Source organism: Parasteatoda tepidariorum, chromosome X2 (assembly GCF_043381705.1).
Source record: "Parasteatoda tepidariorum isolate YZ-2023 chromosome X2, CAS_Ptep_4.0, whole genome shotgun sequence".
Lineage (NCBI taxonomy): Eukaryota > Metazoa > Arthropoda > Arachnida > Araneae > Theridiidae > Parasteatoda > Parasteatoda tepidariorum.
The window spans coordinates 12,363,799-12,383,909 of record NC_092215.1 but is presented as its reverse complement, the minus strand read 5'-3'; the positions used below and the strand labels follow the sequence as shown (position 1 = coordinate 12,383,909).

Sequence of the window (20,111 nt, the reverse complement as noted above, 5' to 3'; positions counted from 1 at the left end):
TACGTCGTTTCCTCAAAGCGGGAAATTAATAAAGTCACCTCTATCGATTCAAATGAATTGGGCGTTAAAGTTTGCAATTAATCAGCTATTCCTTCTTTAGTAAATCACCAAAAAGCTTCAAAATTAGTCGTATATTTTAAGATAGAGATTTAAATTTTTGATGCATCAAGAATTCTTTAAAAAACTAATCGTTTCAAAGCTTAATTTTTCGAAATTACCTTAAATTAAGTATTATATTGCTTTTAACTTTCTTATTTAATACTTTGAATTATAATTTGTTTTATAATTTACATTTCATTGCTTGTTTTTTTTAAGTGCGTTGATGTTCTAAGTTGAAAGATCATCGATGAACTAGAGAATAAATTTAAATTTGTATGGAGTAATTCATTAATGGTAATGCACACACGTAATTGATTCCAAAAAAAAGGTGTGTACGAAGCTTTTCAATGTGATTTTAGATAAGGCAATTTAAGTATTTCTGAGTCAGTAGTAACATTCTTTATTATTCAGTACAAGGCGAATTTAAAATATTTAAATTCTTTCCGTAAGAATGTAAAAAATAGCCAAAATAAAAGGGCACCCAATAGAAAATTTCTACCTACGTATCTTACAGATTTAATATTTAAAACGCGATTTAAAAGCTTATTAAAAATCATAAACTCACATTCTGAAATTTTTAGAAGAATTTTAAATTACGAAAGGGACTTATTAAAGAAAAATGAAAAATAAGTCATTATTGGCAATGATATTAAAAATGAGAAATAAATATTTATCTGAATCTAAATTCAAAAATAATAAAATGAGGCGGGTATATAAGTGTGCGTGTTTAGGATATGTAAACAACAGTATAAGTACTATTCAAGCTGCAAAAAATTTCATTTCTATTTACAGTAAGAAGATCAGTTTTTATTGAGTCCGCTATGTTAAGAACCTTTATTTTTAAGAAAATGTTCTTACAATTTAAATGTTCCTACAATTTAAAATGTTCTCACAATTTAAAATCTTATTTTTTAATAAGTTGTGATTGTTTCTCGAAGTAGATTCTAACATAAAACCTATCAAATGTGTGTCTTTACATCTGAAACATTAAGATTGTATTGAATTCTTATGAAAACGTTTTACCTGGAACATTTACAAGAAACGTTACGAGAAATTTTATCGCCATTTATATTATGAAGTTCATTATGAAGTTATGATAATTGTGACATTATGAAGTTATGATAATTGTGACATTATGAAGTTATGATAAATTATTTTAATTTTTTTCCGCAGAGATTCGATATATTATTAAGATGATAAAGAGTTTAATAAATACAGTTTTCTACTTCTATAATTTTTTAAGTTCATTATTATCACAAATTTTGAAAGAGGAGAGTATGTGTATATGAGCTATCAAATAAAATTTAATACCACATGAAATATTTTAAATGAAATTTGAAACTCATTTAACAATCTATCTTTATATCACCTAATAAGTTTTATTTTAAATCGTGTATACTTGGGAATAAATTGAACTTTTGTTTTGAATTTCACAAAATAAAGTTAACATCTAATTTATATGAAAACACTACATTGAAACTAATTATCTGTTAAACACATAATGTATGAAAGGCTTGGTTTGAAAGTGATTGTATAGGGTTACAAATATGCAACTCATGTTGAACAAGCGTAGTAATGATTTTAGTACCATTTATTATATTTATTCAGATTAAAACATAAATGTACTACTCTTTCAAAAGAGTAGTTGAAAATTATCGAATTGGTTATTCAACAGTAAAATTCTTGTACTAATATATTAATCAACATTTCATTTTTTTGAATGATTGTTCAGATTAAGTTTTGCAAATGGTTATCAACTAGATCATTATCAATCTGATGCAAGAATTGTGAAATTCAATTGTGGCACATTTCAATTGTTTAACCTTGTAGTTATGATTAAAGATATCTTTTTAATTATGACATCAGGACCCTGATCTTGAACTACGTCTTATCACCGTCTCCATGAAGGAATGGTTTAATTCTTCAAATATTATATCTACTCTTCTCTATTCTAAAGTTTAAAATTACCAGAAACAGTTTTGAACATGAAAAAGAACACACTGCCTTCTAGGACGTATCTCTAATACCGATTAGAATATTCATCTTGTTGGACCATGTGAATGCATGGTAATTTTAAAAATTTTGATTCTATAATAAATAGCATAAGCATCTTCTAATTTGTTTATTTTACATGTGATTTTTACTTTGCTGGAAGCATAACGTGCACTGTTGAATTTATTTTATATCGCAGTTTTCATGGGGAATAAAACGAGGAATTGGGATTTTATGTTGTTTGGAGTAATTATTGAGGAGGTTAGTGAAACTGTATATCAAGAGACTTTGATGCAAAAACAAGTATAAAACCTGGTACACAAACGTGTTGTTTTTGGTTATCAATTAAAAAATATCAAGTTATGAAAAATAAAGTTGTATGGTTTAATATATATTCACATATACTAGCGACAGTATTGAAATATTTTGAAACGTCAATATGTTTTTAATGAAATAAAATAAAATGGTGGGCAAAAATATTGGAGATTTTAATTTATTTCCTTTTAATTAACATGATTTCGATTTATGTCATAGAGAAAATGTATTCATCATATGAAACACAATTTCTATGTATATTCTTTGCAATATTCTTTGCAATAACAAATTTTAGAAAAATACATTCCTGGCTAAGTGACCTTTTATCATTTAACTGGGAAATAACTTATATTGATTCAAGTTGGATTTTTAAGTAAAGGCTAATATTATTTTTTTATTACTTGATTCTATTTGTCAAAAAAAGGGGAAAAAATGAAACACACGTTTATTATTAATGTCTTGTGTTAGTATTTTAGGATCTTATTTCAATACATGCTGTTTCTCCAAAGCCATTCAATGTATAATATAAATTATAAAAACAAGAAAATATTACTGACATGCCATAAAGAGCGAAAAGCAAACTAACGTCTTGGCGCCACGTCGAACTGAAAATGAATGAAATTGTGACCTTGGAATTCCGGTAGAGAAGAAGAAAAAAAAAACTCGAAATAAGTGATTTGTTGAGAACATAACTTTGTCACCGACTACATGGCGTCCACTGATGCTTTAAGACACAAAGGATAATTTTGGTCATGTATTTCATTTTTTACTAACAATTTATAATAGAAACTAATGAGTTTTTTTTTCTCTTATCATGAATGAAAAGTTGTTTAACTAAAGTAATTAAAGAGTAAAATGTATACATTAAATAACAAGTAAAGTCAGTCTTTTGTAACTTTTTTTGTTTAATGGATATACAGAATAAACTTTTGTGTGACGAAATTAATAACGAATATTTACTATTAATCAAACGAAACTAATTTACTTTAAGATATAAAATTCTTTCGTAATTAGAGTGATTATCTATTTACTTCTTCCTGTTGTGTAACAATTTATGCTGCTTCACAGCAGAGTTAGGCAAAAATTTAATATATTACATTTTTTTATTGCAGTAATTAATTATCCTTACAGTAATAACATATCCTAATTTTGATCACAACAGTAATCGTGATTACAAAAATGAATTACTTGTAATCGTGACAATCAATTTTGCATACTTTTGATTACTACTGGAATTGTGATAACAGATAATCAAAGTATTTAATTACATATAAGATGCTTACAAGTAAGTAAGATTGTCAACTACATGCATAATTTATTATACAATACGCATTTTATAATGTATAGCATAATGATACATTTTGTTCGTATTTATATATAACGTTAGTAAGAACGTATGTAACGAAAATGTACGCACATAAGCATTTACCTAGCATGTGTTCTTATAGACCCCCAAAACATATGTATACACCTAAACAACACATGAGCTATGCTTTATCACTGTAACGACGGGTTGGATTGCCACACACTCCCCCTGCAGTGTTTCTAGAAATACGCATAACGCTGAGGAGGCTTGATATGTTTACCACGAGTTGTTTTATAAGTTTAAACAGTCTGTTCGTTAGTAGTTTTAGATACAGTTTCTGTAGTTTAAGATACAGTTACAGTAGTTTTAGATACAGATAGTAGTTTTAGATACATATGGATACAGTCAGAGCAGTTTTTTCAGTGGTCATTGGGATAGCTAGAGAAGAGCGGGTGAGAATGCGACTGGTAAAGTAGCCTGGTTTCAATCTGTCTATAAATGTCTGTTTAGCCCTTTCAACACTTTATGTCGATACATTTGTTAGAACCTTAAATGAACCATCGTATGGAGCTTGGAGCGGCCTTCGAACCCCATCATTTCAAACAAAGACATGAATGTAGTATTTTAGATGAGAGTACAGAAGAATGGTTTTCTACCCATGCCTTCACGCTGGCACAGGAGCACCTTCTCAAAATAAGATTTCATGTCCTCTATCAATTGTGTAGGTAATGGCTCTGCAGGTGAGGGGTTATAAAGCTTCCCTGTAAATCGGAACACCTTTCAATACTCTAAATTTGCAGTCGCTGCCTTCAAGTCATTTTTAATGAGTGTCCGGATTCTCAGCATCTATGTTGTTAGAGCTACTGACCATTGCTCAGTATCATGAGCTGCTTTTAAGGATAGGAATCAGCATTTTTCAATCAGTATGTGAGTTTTTGTGATGTGAACAATTTGCATGTGAGTGGTAAGGTGAAGTTCAAATCTACCGGATTCCCAGATGTTGTGAAAGAGATTTAAATAGATAACTTTCCTGCCCTGATCTGCAGTACTATAGGCAGGACAACTAAGTCTTGAAATTTAATGATTGGAAAATTTTGGGGGCAGTCTGAGATTGTTTAGGATTCTGGCCACTTTGTATACCTGAATTTCCTCGTTAAACAATAAGAATTTCCGTTTGATGGTGGAAGGGGGTCTAAAAGGTCGAGATGAACTTAATGGAATCTCTGTAATTGGTAAGAAAATTTACTTACGTGTCGAGTGGCTTCCAGTGTCGAGAAAAGTTTTACTTTTAATATGAGATATGTCTATTTTGCTCAATATTATCTTAAAGAATACCTTACAAACCTAGATCGAATTAATTTAATAGTACCTGAACCCCAGTATGTTATACACTATGTAAAGTTGTGAAAATATTTTCACGAAACGTTGCAGGCATGTAAAATTGAACAGTACTTGTCAATAAGTCACAATAAACAGAATGCTTACAGCCTAATATGGAGATCGCTTTAAACTTTAAAATCTCAAAGTTTTCCAATAAATATTTAAGCTCCGAATCAGCCTGTTGTGCTGGTGCAATTTTCTCAGAATCTATAACGTTTGGCATGATTATCACATTTATTAGTGAATCGACAGTTATGTTTTTTGAATCCTTTAAATAGCGGATGTCAGTAATGTATTGGGAAATAAAGTCTAATTTCCTACACTGCCGTAGATAGCATTTATCAGAGCGCTTTTGAAAAGCGTATGCTAATGGTTTATGATCGGTAAAAAGTGAAAAATCTTTTGCTTGAAATAAATGCCAGAAGTGCTTAATAGCACTATATGTGGCAAACAATTCGCGATAGCAACCACTGTACTTCCTTTTCTGTTTAGCTAAGCTTTTAAAGGGAAACAATTGAGTTGTTGTGAATTCTAGTCAACAATCTGTAATAAAGTCTTGTAGACCTTGTAAGTGAGAAAGGTCTTGTAGGTGTTCGGTGCTGGTGAGGCGATTTGTTTTGGTTGCGAACGTAAAGGATCCCAAAAGCGCTCACACGATAATATCTATAGAACGCTACTTAATGCTGGAATTTCGCTCCATAGTTCACCGATATCATCGTATGAGGAAACTCGTTGTGAAGTTCCAGGATTGGATTGTTTAATCGAAAAAAATCTTTGTTTGCGGGGTAAGTACGTAATTCTGAAATCTTGTCGGTCAATTTGTCTAAGTTATCCAGAGATTTGGAACTAATAGCCGACATAGATTGCAGTTCAGGCGGGAGTCCTTGAAACCACAAGTTTTTTGAAATGTCAACTTTAAAACTTTTACCTCCTAATTCATAACTCTTTCGTTATCTATGGCATGGCTTATTGTCACATAACTCAAGTTCGGAAATTAATTGGTGTGTCTGTTTATTTTCTGAAGCTGAAAATTCAGTTTTTAGTCTATTTTTAATGCATCTTATTTGTGTAGCGGGTGAAGAGAACAAAATATGAGAGTGAATTGCGGACAAAGTATCGCGATGTATACAAGATATCAAGCAATTTTATTTTGTATCGTCGATCGTGATTTTAGCATGCGTGAAATTACTTTCAACTTGGATAAACAATAATTTAATTGTGGTTTTCCATACAGGAGGAATTTTTCATGTTAAATGGTACATTTGAACCGATCGCTCCGAAGGCGTAACATCTTATAAGCGTCCTACATTAGTCATTGAAAATAAATAAAAAAATAACATAAATTTTGCACACGTTTACATTTTTAGAAATAGCAAAGCATTAAAATTTTGACAAGTAATAAAGTGTTAAAATAATACACGTGTACTTCATAGCATGCATAAAATTTATTATTCGTGAATATTAAATTAATTGTTTTTCATAGCTTCCTGTTTGCCGAATTTCTATGCAATATTAAACGCAGATGATAAAAAAGTACTCTGATTTGGAAAAAGTACTACTTACAAAGTACTGTGATTTGGGCTTTTCTTCTGGAGGGATGACCTACGTTGTTATTTGCCACACATTCCACAACACCACCATCCTTTCTTGTAACATTGTTCAATATAAGTACAGATCGTCCGATATCTGTGCTAGAAGATTTTAAAGACAATCCTTCACGCATCCAAATAATTGCATTTTCATCCAAAGGTTTTCCTTCAGCAGTACATTCTAGCTGAGTTGTATCTCCTTCTGCTACTTCTACATTTGTAGTTACATTGGTAACTGACGCTGGATCTAAAATTTTAAAAAGAAAAAAACTGATTAAAAAAATTGTAAAATACTTTTATGGCTTAAACACTGACGCTTACATCTCTCATTTTTAAGTTAAATGTTTCTAATAAATAAGTATTAAAATATTTTATTGTATAACTATTTTTGTTTGAATCAGTTTCTTAAATGGCTGCAAATAATTACTTAGCAATAACACACGTGGCAATGACTACGTATACTACGTAACTACGTAGTTATTCCGTAGCCATTACGAATTTATTACATAGCAATAACTACGTATACTACGTAACTACGTTGTTATTACGTAGTTATAGCTATACTACGCAATAACAACGTAGTTATTACGTAGCAACAACTACGCGTGCAATGACAAACGTAGTTTCAACTACTATTGAAAAAAGTAACACTTATATTAATGGCACTCAACTGGTTTCTATTTGGTTACATTTTCTAGAGTAAAACCAAATCATATTTACATTTCAGATAAATACTATTGAACATTGGCTGATTCCCTCTTTCACTGTCTGATAAAAAATGTTACCTTTACAGTTAACAGCGTTTTTAATGTCTTTATGAATGTTTTACAATTAGATTATTAATTGTTTAGTTTAATTGTTTATTTTTATAATTAATGAACTTACACAAAACGTTCAAAGTTAATGTTGCACTGGTGGAACCTTCAACATTTTGAGCAATGCATGTATATGCTCCAGAATCATGCCTAGATACGTGGTTGAAATACAGAACAGCTCCATTTGCAGTGACTACAGGAGATTCTCTGTAGTCCTTCGCCCAGCGAGGGACAAATACTCCGTTTTTACTCCATTTATAAGTGTGTACTTCGGGATAAGCTTTGGCCGTCATGTTCACTTCACCAGATCGACCTTCAATCATTTCAACAACCTTCTCAGGTATCGCGAATACAGGAGCATCTAAAAAGAGAATTTTGTATTTTTTTATTTTTAATTTCTATTATTTTACAATGTAAGAAATACACATATTTTCCTCTTTTACATAACTATTGTATACATATACACCGAAGAGTCATTTCATTATGACCACCCTGCTAATAACATGTAGGACCACCTTTAGCCCTCAAAACTGCTAGCACCCGCCGTGGCATTGATTCCACAAGGTGCTGATAGGTAGTTTAAGGTATCTGGTACCAAGCGCTCACCATCTGGTCCCGCAATTCCCTCACATTGCGAGGGGTAAGCGTGACAGCATGAATTTGGTTTTCCATGTAGGACCATAAATGCTCTATTGGATTAAGGGCAGGTGAATTTGGGGGCCAAGACATGACTTGAAAGTCACTGGAATGTTCCTCGAACCAATCCATGATGATTCGACCCTTATGACATGGTGCATTATCCTGTTGGTAAACACCATCCCCCGCCGGAAAAACTGTTGCCATGAATAGGTGATCCTGGTCTGCAACTATGCTCAAGTAGTTTACAGACGTCTGAGTTTGTTCTATAAGGATTATGGGTCCTAATGTGCCCCATGAAAACATTGTTCCTGGGCGAGCCCATTGTTATAGATGGAGGGTGGTCATAATGTAATGGCTCTTCGGTATATATATAATATATATATATATATATACGTAACATAAAAAGCTTCAATTAATCTTTTTATGTTATCCTAATTATTATTCTAATCGAAATATTTTCTCACACTTTTAAAAGTCACATCCTGTTCTTAAATCTATTTTTGGCTCAAGTATGCATTTAATTAAAAGCAGGACATTTTTCCCTTTGCTCTGTGTGGGAAACGCTCGATCTATTTCATAAACCAATAGCAACTACTAAGATTTCCCTCTTTCCCGAAATTAAGACATTTTACGGATTTTACTTTGCAAGATTTTCCCTAACATATAACCAAGGAGCGCAACTTTTCATGTGCACTTTCAGTCACTCGCATGACTGCTCTTGTCTAATATTTAATAAATAAATTTTGTACCCTCCTTCCCGACCTATGACCTGTTTTAATCCTTCCACTCGGCAACGACGTTATATATATTTATATATATATATAATGAATGTCATATATTATAAATGAATGTTATGTTTAATAGTTGTTGCACATGAACATAGTAATACCATCGATTTTCATTTTCAAAATAATAAATAAAACATGCATTTTCATTATTCAGTTAAAATTTAATTTTACATGAAGAAATATTTTTCTATATCAAACTACAGGCATGAAATTATAGCGGATTCTTGACCCTCAAAATAATGTTTTTAGTACTCAAAATAAGTTGGGTAACTGTAATGATAAAAATATGGTGCTAATATTTTAAGCAGAAGAGCAATCAAATATTTGAGCCCTTTAAACTTTTTTTTCTCTTCGTGCGTATTTCACGATATCTAGAGAACTTCGTAGGTGAATTGAAAATTTTTTCCCAAAATTATGAGATTTGTTTATCCAAAGATAAATTTTATTTAAAAATATTTTCTTTTATTTATCATTTAACAATTTTCGTTATTTTCTTTAATACTAGTTTCTTTAATACTAGTCAAATCTTTACATAATTTTAATAATGTTTCATAAAAATGAAAAAAGTGCAAAACGTGAAATGTATTTGTTAAATAGTTTCTGAGTTCAAAATTTAAAAAGGTGTATTTTTAAAATTTGATTTCTCTAGAACAGTTCGATCGATTTCATTTGAATTTTTTACTTTGTCATTTGAAACTACATACAGTAAAAGTCTGTAAACATTTGTATGCCTTAATATTAAAATTTTTTTAATATTTTTAAATAAAATAAACTAAAAATTCAATATTGAAAATATATTTTTAGTATGGAATTATTTTTTTGATTCATGAATTAAATTTTGTACCCTCCATTGTCCATTTGTCATCATGAATTCGTAATTGTTTGCAAATTTGTTTCGATTCGCTTCAAAAATTCCCGAAATATAGTGCGAAATATGAAAAAAAAATTTATTTGCAATAAGAGGTCCATTTATAACTACTTTTCTACCGAAACTATCGGACCATATTTTCCAGATTGAGCAAACCCCATATTTTGAGGGTCGAAAAATTAATCGATCGAAAACAATTTGTACGAAAATTGTAGCTGATTTCATAATTTTAAATATCATCTGCACTAATTAATTAACATATTTTAAGGTAGACCCTTGAATTAGTGAAATCCTGCCTAGTAGGTGCAATTCTGATCATCATATCAAAAATTATTCATGTGGATTATTTTTTGCACTCAGCATTTTAAAATAATAAAACAAATCTACTCTGTTTTAATTCAAGCATTATTTATATTAATTTGAATCGCTTCATTGAATAAATGAATTACTCCCAAAGGCAAAAAGAAACATCCTATTGAATTTGGACACCACGTGTAAGACGTTCTTTCGAAAGTTTTCATTTTTAAGAGGTTCACTCCCAAAAGAACTCTTTTTAGACTGAAAGAAGGTCAAAGTCTAGAAAATAGTTTCTTTGTCACGTATTGAGTAAGTCTTTGATAGATATGGTCTGAATAGCAAGTGAATCTCGCGAGAAAACTTTGACAAAGAAAAGAAAAATGGAATGAAGTGGCATGTGGACACTCTTACTAACGGAATACATAATAGAAGTTGGTAATTCGTTTCAGTCCTTACCATTCCATACTTGTAGTTTTGATAAATTTTCTAGTGTTTTCTGCCGCTGCTGCATTATTCTTCCCCAATTTTAAATAGGGAAAGTATATATTTCTTAGTAATAAAAATATTGCAAAATATTAGAAAAAAAACTATTTCTCTGAAAGCAAAAGATGTTAAAACAATTCGGAAAAAATAGGATTTTGCTAACTTTAGTTTATTTGTTATGTTTGTGACGCTGCCATTTTTTAGATTTAGAACTTACTGAAAGGTGGAAAGAAAAAATTTTATTTTGAAAATAGGAATAGTAAAATATTTAAGGAAAACAAAATTATAAGGAAGGCCATATCATTTACTAAGAATGAGATACCTAGATGGTTTATTGCAGGGAGCACTGCTTCTTAATTCCTGACATATTCAGTTTCAGCTTGAGCAATGTCTCATTCGCACGTATAATCTTGCTAAGTTAGCTGTGTGACCTTTGCTTCGACGTCTTTCATATACAATCCTTTTCATATACAATTTTTGTCTTGTAATCGCTTCGAAATCTAAATTGCTTTGTACGCAATAAGGGGAATCATACTACTTATCTTCATGGCGATCAAATTGAAAATAGAGACTACTCTGAGAGGAAGAAAATATTAAAAATGGAAATTTCATCATGGATTTGCAATAATGTTTGTAAAAAGAATGAACGATAACAGTAGTTGCTCTCTATGATTTATAGATTCGGTAAAAACCCGCAGCAACTGCTCAAAGCGGCAACATCATTGCACAGTTTATACCGACGGAGGAATGACAGAGGTGCCATTTTGTGAATGACAGAGGAGACATTTTGTCAGAGGTGCTATTTTCTTCGATATCTTTTGTACAGTCGACTTGAACTCTAAATATTTGATGTGCGTTAAAAAGAAAAGTCTGAGAGATTCGATGAGGTCCGCTTTTTCAGAATGAGTTAATTATTCCTTACCTCGAAGAGTAGTATCACCCGTCTTACTCTTACAAAAATACTGATTCTGTAAATACTCTGTCAATTCAATTGTTTCATTTTTCTGTAATTTTATTTGTATTTTTTTCTAATTGATTTAATATAATCGAAGGTTTAAAATAGTATAAAGACAAGCCACTTTTTTCGAATTTTCCAGAGAAGCGTTTTTGATGAAAAACACCACAAATAACAAATAAACAATAAGATGTCCCCACGTGTCGTACTGTCATCTGGGAAAAATTCAGGAAATTTTTAAAGTGCTTATCCGAAATTTTTTCTTTGAATAAAGGGATAATAATCACTATTTGGCTCAAAGTCTTTCACGTTAGTGGAAGGAAAGATTTATCTTATTCTTAATGTGTGGGCAGATCTCTAAAACCTTTAACTTTCGATAATAAAAAAAATAATAAAAAATAATAGGCACACTATTTTTACACCTCCAGAATTGTTTGAAAATGTATAAAATATCAGAAAATAATCGTGAACATCGAAAATTTTGATGCCCTTATAAGTAGAAACAAAAAATTTAAATTTTTGAGCTAATTTTTCTAATTAATCACACTAATTTTGATCACACGTTTGTCATTGCCTAATTTATTTTCTGTGCTGTGTGCATCGCATTGCGTTGCATCTGAGTAAAGTTTTCGATCTATTCTCTAGGTTGTCCAGACCGTAACCCTGTCAAACCGTAACCTCAGGATTAATTAATTGAATTTAACATATCAGAACTTTGTTTTTTCCCTATGTTTTACTAATTGAAGATATTTTTTGACTGAAAATAATTAAAGTAAGCCTTTTTATACATTTTATAACAGTTTAACTTAATATTAAAGTTTTTCAATTCATTTATTATACTAATAATTTTTGATGAAAAATGAAAGGTGAATATGGATGAAATTATTAGGGAGAAAAAATTGCTGAATAAAAGAAAAATAGGTTCAATAAGTTTATATGTCTATTAAATAAATTATACTTTTGTCGTTTTTATGATTTTTAATGAAATGTTCATAAACCTAGAAAAATTAGTTCAAAAATTTTAATTTTTTGTTTATACTTATAAGGGCATCAAAATTTTCGATGTTCACGATTATTTTCTGATATTTTATACATTTTAAAACTATTTTGGAGGTGTAGAAATAGTGTACCTATTATTTTTTATTGTTTTTTTCATTATCAAAAGTTAAAGGTTTTGGAAATCTGCTCATATACACCCATATCGTCATTGACATCAGAAGATAATTTAGTCAACTCCAATATCATTGGTAAACTTTACAACAAACTCATTTTAATGTTTTTCTTATATTCTCCAATTATTTAAATAAACTCAAATATATAAGGTAATCCAGTCAGTTATAATTTTTTCAATAATAAAATTTTTCAGTACCATCTTCATTCGTTTACATTAAAAAATGTCTTCTTTTTTTTTTTCTCTTTGCGCCATATGGAATTGAAATACAAAATCATATGCCCAATGCATTGATTTCGTTGCTTAACCAAAATTTCGAAAAATGAAGTTATTTTTATTTTAACTTAAAAGTATTTTTAAGAAAGTTTCTTTCATTAAGGAAAATTTTAATAAAAATTCATTTTAAATTGTTTTTAGAAATGGTAGATAAACAAAATACTAGCTCTGTTTTATAGTATTCCGCATCAAAAATGTTTATCTCTACTAAAACAGCTTCAATTAAAAAAAATCTTATTTTAGCTTCCAGTTAGAGATTTAATTACTCCATTTAAAATTAAAAAACACCTTTCAAAGTGTAAAGTTTGATAATTATTTTCTAAAACTCTTTTAAAAACATTCAAAGAGTTCTGCATTAATGTCATAAAAATTCCTTATTATTAAAATTGCACTCTAAATTCATGAACTTAGACTAACTAATTGACTGAACCATATATTCTTGATGTTTTTGTTGCGAATAAAAAGTATTTCAGATAAATATTTACTTTCTTCATTTATGAAAGGAATATTTTGAATTTTTTCTAAACTATTGATTATCTTTTTCAAGATATAGCAGTCATGTTTCTTTTTTTAGAATTTAACATTGGGAATAATTTATAAAATAGTGATATGACTGATATAAAACTCGAGACATTTAAATGTGGTCAAATGCTTAGTGGTCCTTAGATAAACTGAACATGTTTAGTATGCTTAATAAACAGTGGAAAAATATAATTCAAAAAGATGCATTTATGTCTAACGAACTTCTAAATAATGTTCGGGACCTTTTCAAACAAATATAGTTTAAAATGGATAGAATAATTGGAGTACAGAGAAAAGAAATATTGATAATTAATTAAAAATTTTATGATATTTATTATATTATTTATTGTAATTATTATGATATTTATTATATTATTTATTATAATTATTATGATATTTATTATATTATTTATTATAATTATTATGATATTTACTATATTATTTATTATAATTATTAAATTTATTATATTATTTATTATAATTATTATGATATTTTTATATTATTTATTATAATTATTATGATATTTATTATGACATAATTATAATAATAATTAGTAGTACAGTACATAAAATAAGAAAAAAAACCTGAATAACTTTTGATCTAATGATCGGATCTTTACGTTCAAAGGAAATTCTCGACAAATTTCACTTTAAATTTGCATTTTGCCATTTAAAATTACATCTTTTTAGATAATGTAAAAACTTTACACTTTTTGCAATTCCAACTTTTTTTTGTCTATTATTAAAAAAATAGTGAAAAATAAGACAAATTTACTGAAAGTGATATTTTGTATGAAATTGTCTTTGGATATCCGAATTTTATAGTTACATGTAAAAAAATTTCAATTCGCTTAAAAATTTATGCTGAAAATATACAAGAAATAAAAGTAACATTAAGGGGTTCAAATTTTGGACCGCTCTCTTGACCAAACTATAATGACCTTAAGTCCTAGATTGAGGCTACCACCTATATTTTGGGGGTCAGATATCCGAATCCGTTAAAAATAAAGGTAGTGAGAGATGTACGTTTGTGTCTGGTTTAGTAACTTAAAATATCGTCTGCGCTAATTAATTAGTATATTTGAGGTTATTTTTTGAACCTTTAAGTCCTGGAATGTGAGGATCCGATCATTAGATTAACAGTTATTCATGATGGTCCGCTTTTTATTTATGCGCGTTATATATGTCCCTTTTATAGCTTATATTTATATATACTTTGAAATATAGTTGAAATATAGCTGAATATATTTTAAAATATAGCTGAATCATAATATTTTAACATACCAAAAACTTTATTCCTGTCCTTATTAATAATATTAAACGATATTAAGTGATATTAAAAAAGTAACTTCTTTTAAAAATGTTTCATCAGTAATAAATCATTTAAAATTTGATTGTAAATCGAAAAGGGAATATGCAATTTCAGTAATCATCTGAAGTCAACGCGTTGTTTGAAGTAATTATCTAAATATCATTTTAGAAATAAAATTTGAAATTATTATCATAGAATGCTTAAGAAATATTATGGCAAATATTACGGCAAAGATTTTGTTTGAAGATTATTTCTAAAGTTTTAATATTTATTATTCAGCTTTAAATTTTTTTTCTGATCATATTTTTATTTCTTTTGAAAGGAATAAAAGATTATATTTTGTACGAACATTGACGTTGTTTTCGCAAATCGAAAATTATGAATTTTTTAATCAGAACTTTTAAATGGGAAAGAAGCATATTTTCGATTTTCGAGTTGGATGTATTAAACTAATACACTATAAAAATCATTTATAAAAAAGTATTCTTAGCTCATTCTTATTTTTTTTAAAAAAAAATTAAGATAAACAATATTTTAGATAGTAATTTTCTTGCCATTATGAAAAATAATTAGTTCTAAGAATTACTCAGAAATATACCGAATGATTCTTTTGATAAAGGACAAACTTTATTTTGTTTAAAAAGGATCTTTATCGTGCAAGCAATTTTTCTAAAGTACATTAGAGAAATTTATACCTTTTAGAAATATTTTTGTTTTTCATCACGTGCTTGTTTTGTTCCTGAAGTACATTTTCAATACTTTTGTCATAATAAGTTTAGAAAAAAGAAACTAAATGGAATGATTGCAATATTTTTTAGTTACTTTCGTTTCGAAGCTATAGGGTTATTATTTTAAAGTTATTCTTATTGTATTTGCTCGTTTTTCTTGGTAGCTTTAGTTTACTTTTTTGTGTAAGATAATATTTTAATAAATTTCATACGAGACAGAAAATATGACTTAAGTTTGTAGAATTTCTTGAAAAATATTTTTCGAATCGTAAACAGCAGCATAACATAAGCACATAAACTTATGAAGGAATGATATATATNTATATATATATATATATATACATACGGAAACATTTCTACACTTATACAGTTTTTCTTAATTCTCAAGAAATACTTAAAAGATCATTTTACAACTTCAGAAGTGATGTGATTTAGATCCTGCACTTTATCTTCCTTATCAGTGACGTTTAAAGCTTTCAGAGGTTTGATGAGCAGAAAATAAATTACAAAACAAAATAGGTGCTTTTAAGCACCCTATGACAAAAAATGTTGCAACAAATTCAAAAATTTAAAAAAATATTTTGGTCATTATATGTAATTATTGCGTAACATTTCGTAAACCTAGATTAAAAATTTATGGAGATATTGACATTTTTGTTAAAAAACTAGTTTTTTATTTGTCTTACGTTGTTCTGCTTTAACTTTGAAAGTATTCAATAAAATTGAACAAAAGTTTTGGAGCAATTTAAATTTAATTACAAAATGTTTGCTTTAAAAGTTGAGAAAAAAAATCCTTAAAAGCTGTGCAATATATAAGTAATTAAAGCATTTTCTTTGTTCTGCGCTTGTAGGGTAAAAATTTAATGTTTGTTTCACGATTTTGTAGTGAATCGCATTTGGCAACTGATGAAAAAATTCCGATTTCATTATCAGAAAAATTTGAAAAGTTTCAATAAATTTTTTAAGCAATTTTTTTATTTATTTTAAAATAAATTCAAAATGATGAGGGGCTTTCAACAAATATTATTTTGCGTTATAAGAGGAAATTAAATAATAAATGATAATATCTCATGCACATACTCATAATAATTCATACACATATTTATTTATACAATATTTAATTTTTTAAGATATTTATTTGCCAAATACGATTCACTACAAAGTTAAGAAAGAACAATTTTAAATTTAACTACCTTTTAAAACTACTTTTATTAGTCATATCTAGCAAAGTTTTAAACAATTTTTCTGAAACATTTACGCAATAATTTTGTGATTAGTCTTACATTGTGAAATTTTTTTTAAGATTTTATTGTTTGTTTTTTAAAGTTATAGCAAAAAAAGTAAGACAAGAAATATTTTTTTTTAAAACAATCTTATTCCCGTAAATATTTAGGCTAAGTTAACAAACCTTCTTGCAATTATTAGGAATGATGACTAAAAAAACTATTAAAAATTATCGATATTTTGCCAATTTCTTTCATTTCCAATGGCCAAAGTTACATATTGGCCTCTACATCATTATAGGGGAGGAAGAAATGAGAGCATTAAGAAAAGAAAAGCATAACAGGCTTGGCAAAAGAAAGGAAAAAATAAAATAAAATCTATGAACTCAATAAGTCTCTTGCGTAACAACTATTTTTAGCATAGACTACTTGAAAACACTATTTTCGGTTTATAATTTATTGTTGGTTCCTCAAACCTCTAAAAGCTTTAATCTTCATTGATAAGGCCGGGATAGCCGGGTAGGGAGCTGGGCCCATGTCCAAGAGTTCTTGGGTTCGATCCCCGCAGGCCCGTGTAGTAAATGGTGACTGATGACTGATGCACATTAAATCTGTTGAACCGCAAAGTCCTCCATATTCCCATAACAAATCAATAACTCTGGGGATACTGATCCAGGAGTTTCCTTGTCTCCAGGATTGGTTCAAAATTACAAGGCTGCGGAGTTGAACATTAATAGTCGTGAACCCAAATATTTGGTCAGCTGTTTAACGACGGATATAAAATAAAATAAAATCTTCATTGATAGGCATGAAAAATCGCATATACTATACACTATAAAGTGATTCTCTAAGTATTTTTTTGAGAAAGATCACAAAATGTGTTAGTATAGAAGTGTCTCCACTATTTTGTCCAACGCCTGTATATCTATTTGTCGATCTATCTATGTATATATTGATAACACGCTCAGTATTTTCCAAAGAAAAAAAATAATCTTCACCGGTTTACTGAATATAATTTTTTTTAGATGAACTGCGTGACAGAGAAAGTTTTCATCAATAAGTCCACTAGCAAGCATTTCGGTGAGACCTTTTTCATCAGGAAGACTATTAGGCAATTTTAAAGAATTATGTACTAAATCCAATCCATGCATAAGGCTTATATTTAATGCGCAATCAGTAAAACCTTTTCCCACAAAGAATGAAATAATTGTGATTAAAATATCTTAAATGCGATCATGAAAGTTTTTTGCGGAAACTAAACAGACACACGTTACTGAGGTCTATTAATATTTTAATTATGTCCAAAATAATACAGTCCTGCAGTGGACTGATCGTTAAGACACGGTTCCCAGCAGATCACCGAAGTCAAGCATCACTGGCTGCGGTCAGTGTGCGGTTGGGTGACCCACTTGGATCAGTCTGAGTAGGGACCGAGGGTGTGCGTTATTGGTCCTCGTTAAACTGTGCTACCGTAATGTGCTCGACTTCGCGTGCAGGTCGTTGGGCTACCGAAGCGGGGGTGCCATCCCCTCTGCAGAGGATCAAAATTGTGATGGCATGTCTTCGGATCATCCTCAGGGATGCTTCCCAGACCGTCGCCAATAGCCCATTCTGCAGCTCTTGTGCGATGTAAATGAACTACCAACCAACCAACCGACCAAAATGATACAAAAATCGTTTTCAAAGTTGAATGTCTTCTCAATCTATATCTAATTAGAATCATACAGACGTTTTACTTCAGAGGCTCTGTCTTGACTCCCTTTTGCATACAATAAAAATATAACTCAACTTTTTTGTTTATGAAGTTTTGAACAACGGTTCGATATCCACGACAAGCTTCTAAATTTTTATATATATATATATATATATATATATTACGTAAGGACTTATCGTGGTACTAAGTTACAATTAATCACATGATTGAGATTACGTATCCGATAGATTTTTCCTTTATTAAGTACTTTTCCGAAGTTCGTTTCATGGTGTGATTTAGTCCCCTATATACTCTCACATAATTATTATAAATTATTCGTTCGCTTTCTGACTTTAATATGCAGGGTGTCTCAAAAGGTCGTTTACAGACTTAACATGCTGGTCTGTCATGTCATGATGAACAAAATTTACATAGGAACTTGTGTCCGAAAATTAAAACTGCGACCGCTAGAGGGCGATAATTGCACGAAAACGGGAGAGTGGGAAAAACAATCATTTCAGGCGTGGACGTTGAAGGAGAAGGATGAATGAGTTTAGTAACGCAGAAATGGCCGACATGCATTACGTATACGGCGCCGCTGATNCTCTATTTTATGGTTTAATTTTTTATTCTTTTTCTTTTTAAAATTCCTTTTTTTGAATTTTTTATTTTATTCCATTCATTTTTTTAAACTTTTTTTAAATTTATTTTTAATTTTTCTATTTTATTTAATCTTTTATTTACGTATTTATTTTGTGTTTTTCAAAAAAAATTTTATTTCACTTTTCGCTACTTGATTATGATAACTTCTCAGTTATTCAGTCATATTATTATGCAATCTTGAGAGAAACTATACTTGACAATCAGTCAAGATTTTCTATAATTTTTGTTGACCGGAGTTCTTGCTGAGTTGTCAGACAAACAAACCTGTCGGAAAATTGAGCTATCAAGCAAACGGCGTCGTGATGTGTACGTGTACCAAGAGATGTGTATGTGTTACAAAAAAAAATCATTACCATGCTAAATATTATATCAAAAGAGCGGTTTCTCTTTTATGTTCTTTATGTTACTGTTCATAAAATAATACCGTCTAATCTAATAAATGATCAGTTTTCTAATATAATGCGATTTTGTCAAATTTATATCAAAGTATAATGCATTTTTTAGAATGATACGTATCAATAATGGAAAATTTGAAAAATCATTTCACAGGCAGTTAAAAAGAGATCCTCAAGAAGAATTAATTTTCGTATTTGTTAGATGTTCAATATTTTTAATGCATGCATTCATTTATTTCTTGATACTATTTTTCTATTACTTCCCAACTCCCATTATTTTTTTGGCAATCATCTTCATTTCTCGCTTCAAAACATAAATTTCATGAAAAAAAAATTTCTAGTTTTCTATGATAGATAGACGTTAGCCTCCTTACTTTTTGTGCTTTCATATTCAACTTAGAAAATAATTACCTACTGACAATGAAATAAATTTCTCTGAGGAGAACTTTTCGGGTCAAGAATAAATTAGGTTGCATTTATAATTGTTTACAGGTGAGAGCGAAAACTTTACAAATAAAACTCTCAAACTACCTATATCATGATATGACAGACCAGCATGTTAAGTTTGTAAACGACCTTTTGGGACACCCTGTATTGATGAA

General features: G+C 29.4%; 1 protein-coding gene across 1 annotated transcript in view; it reads right to left on the bottom strand.

The window, feature by feature from the left end:
* LOC107452704 (nephrin-like) overlaps positions 1-20,111 on the bottom strand; it is a 422,126-nt gene that overhangs the window by 94,769 nt on the left and 307,246 nt on the right. The window contains exons 14-15 of the mRNA XM_071188109.1: positions 7,567-7,857; positions 6,656-6,928 (exon numbers count right to left, since the gene is read on the bottom strand). Coding sequence (XP_071044210.1) covers positions 6,656-6,928; positions 7,567-7,857 — 564 coding nt within the window. The remainder of the gene's footprint in view (positions 1-6,655; positions 6,929-7,566; positions 7,858-20,111) is intronic.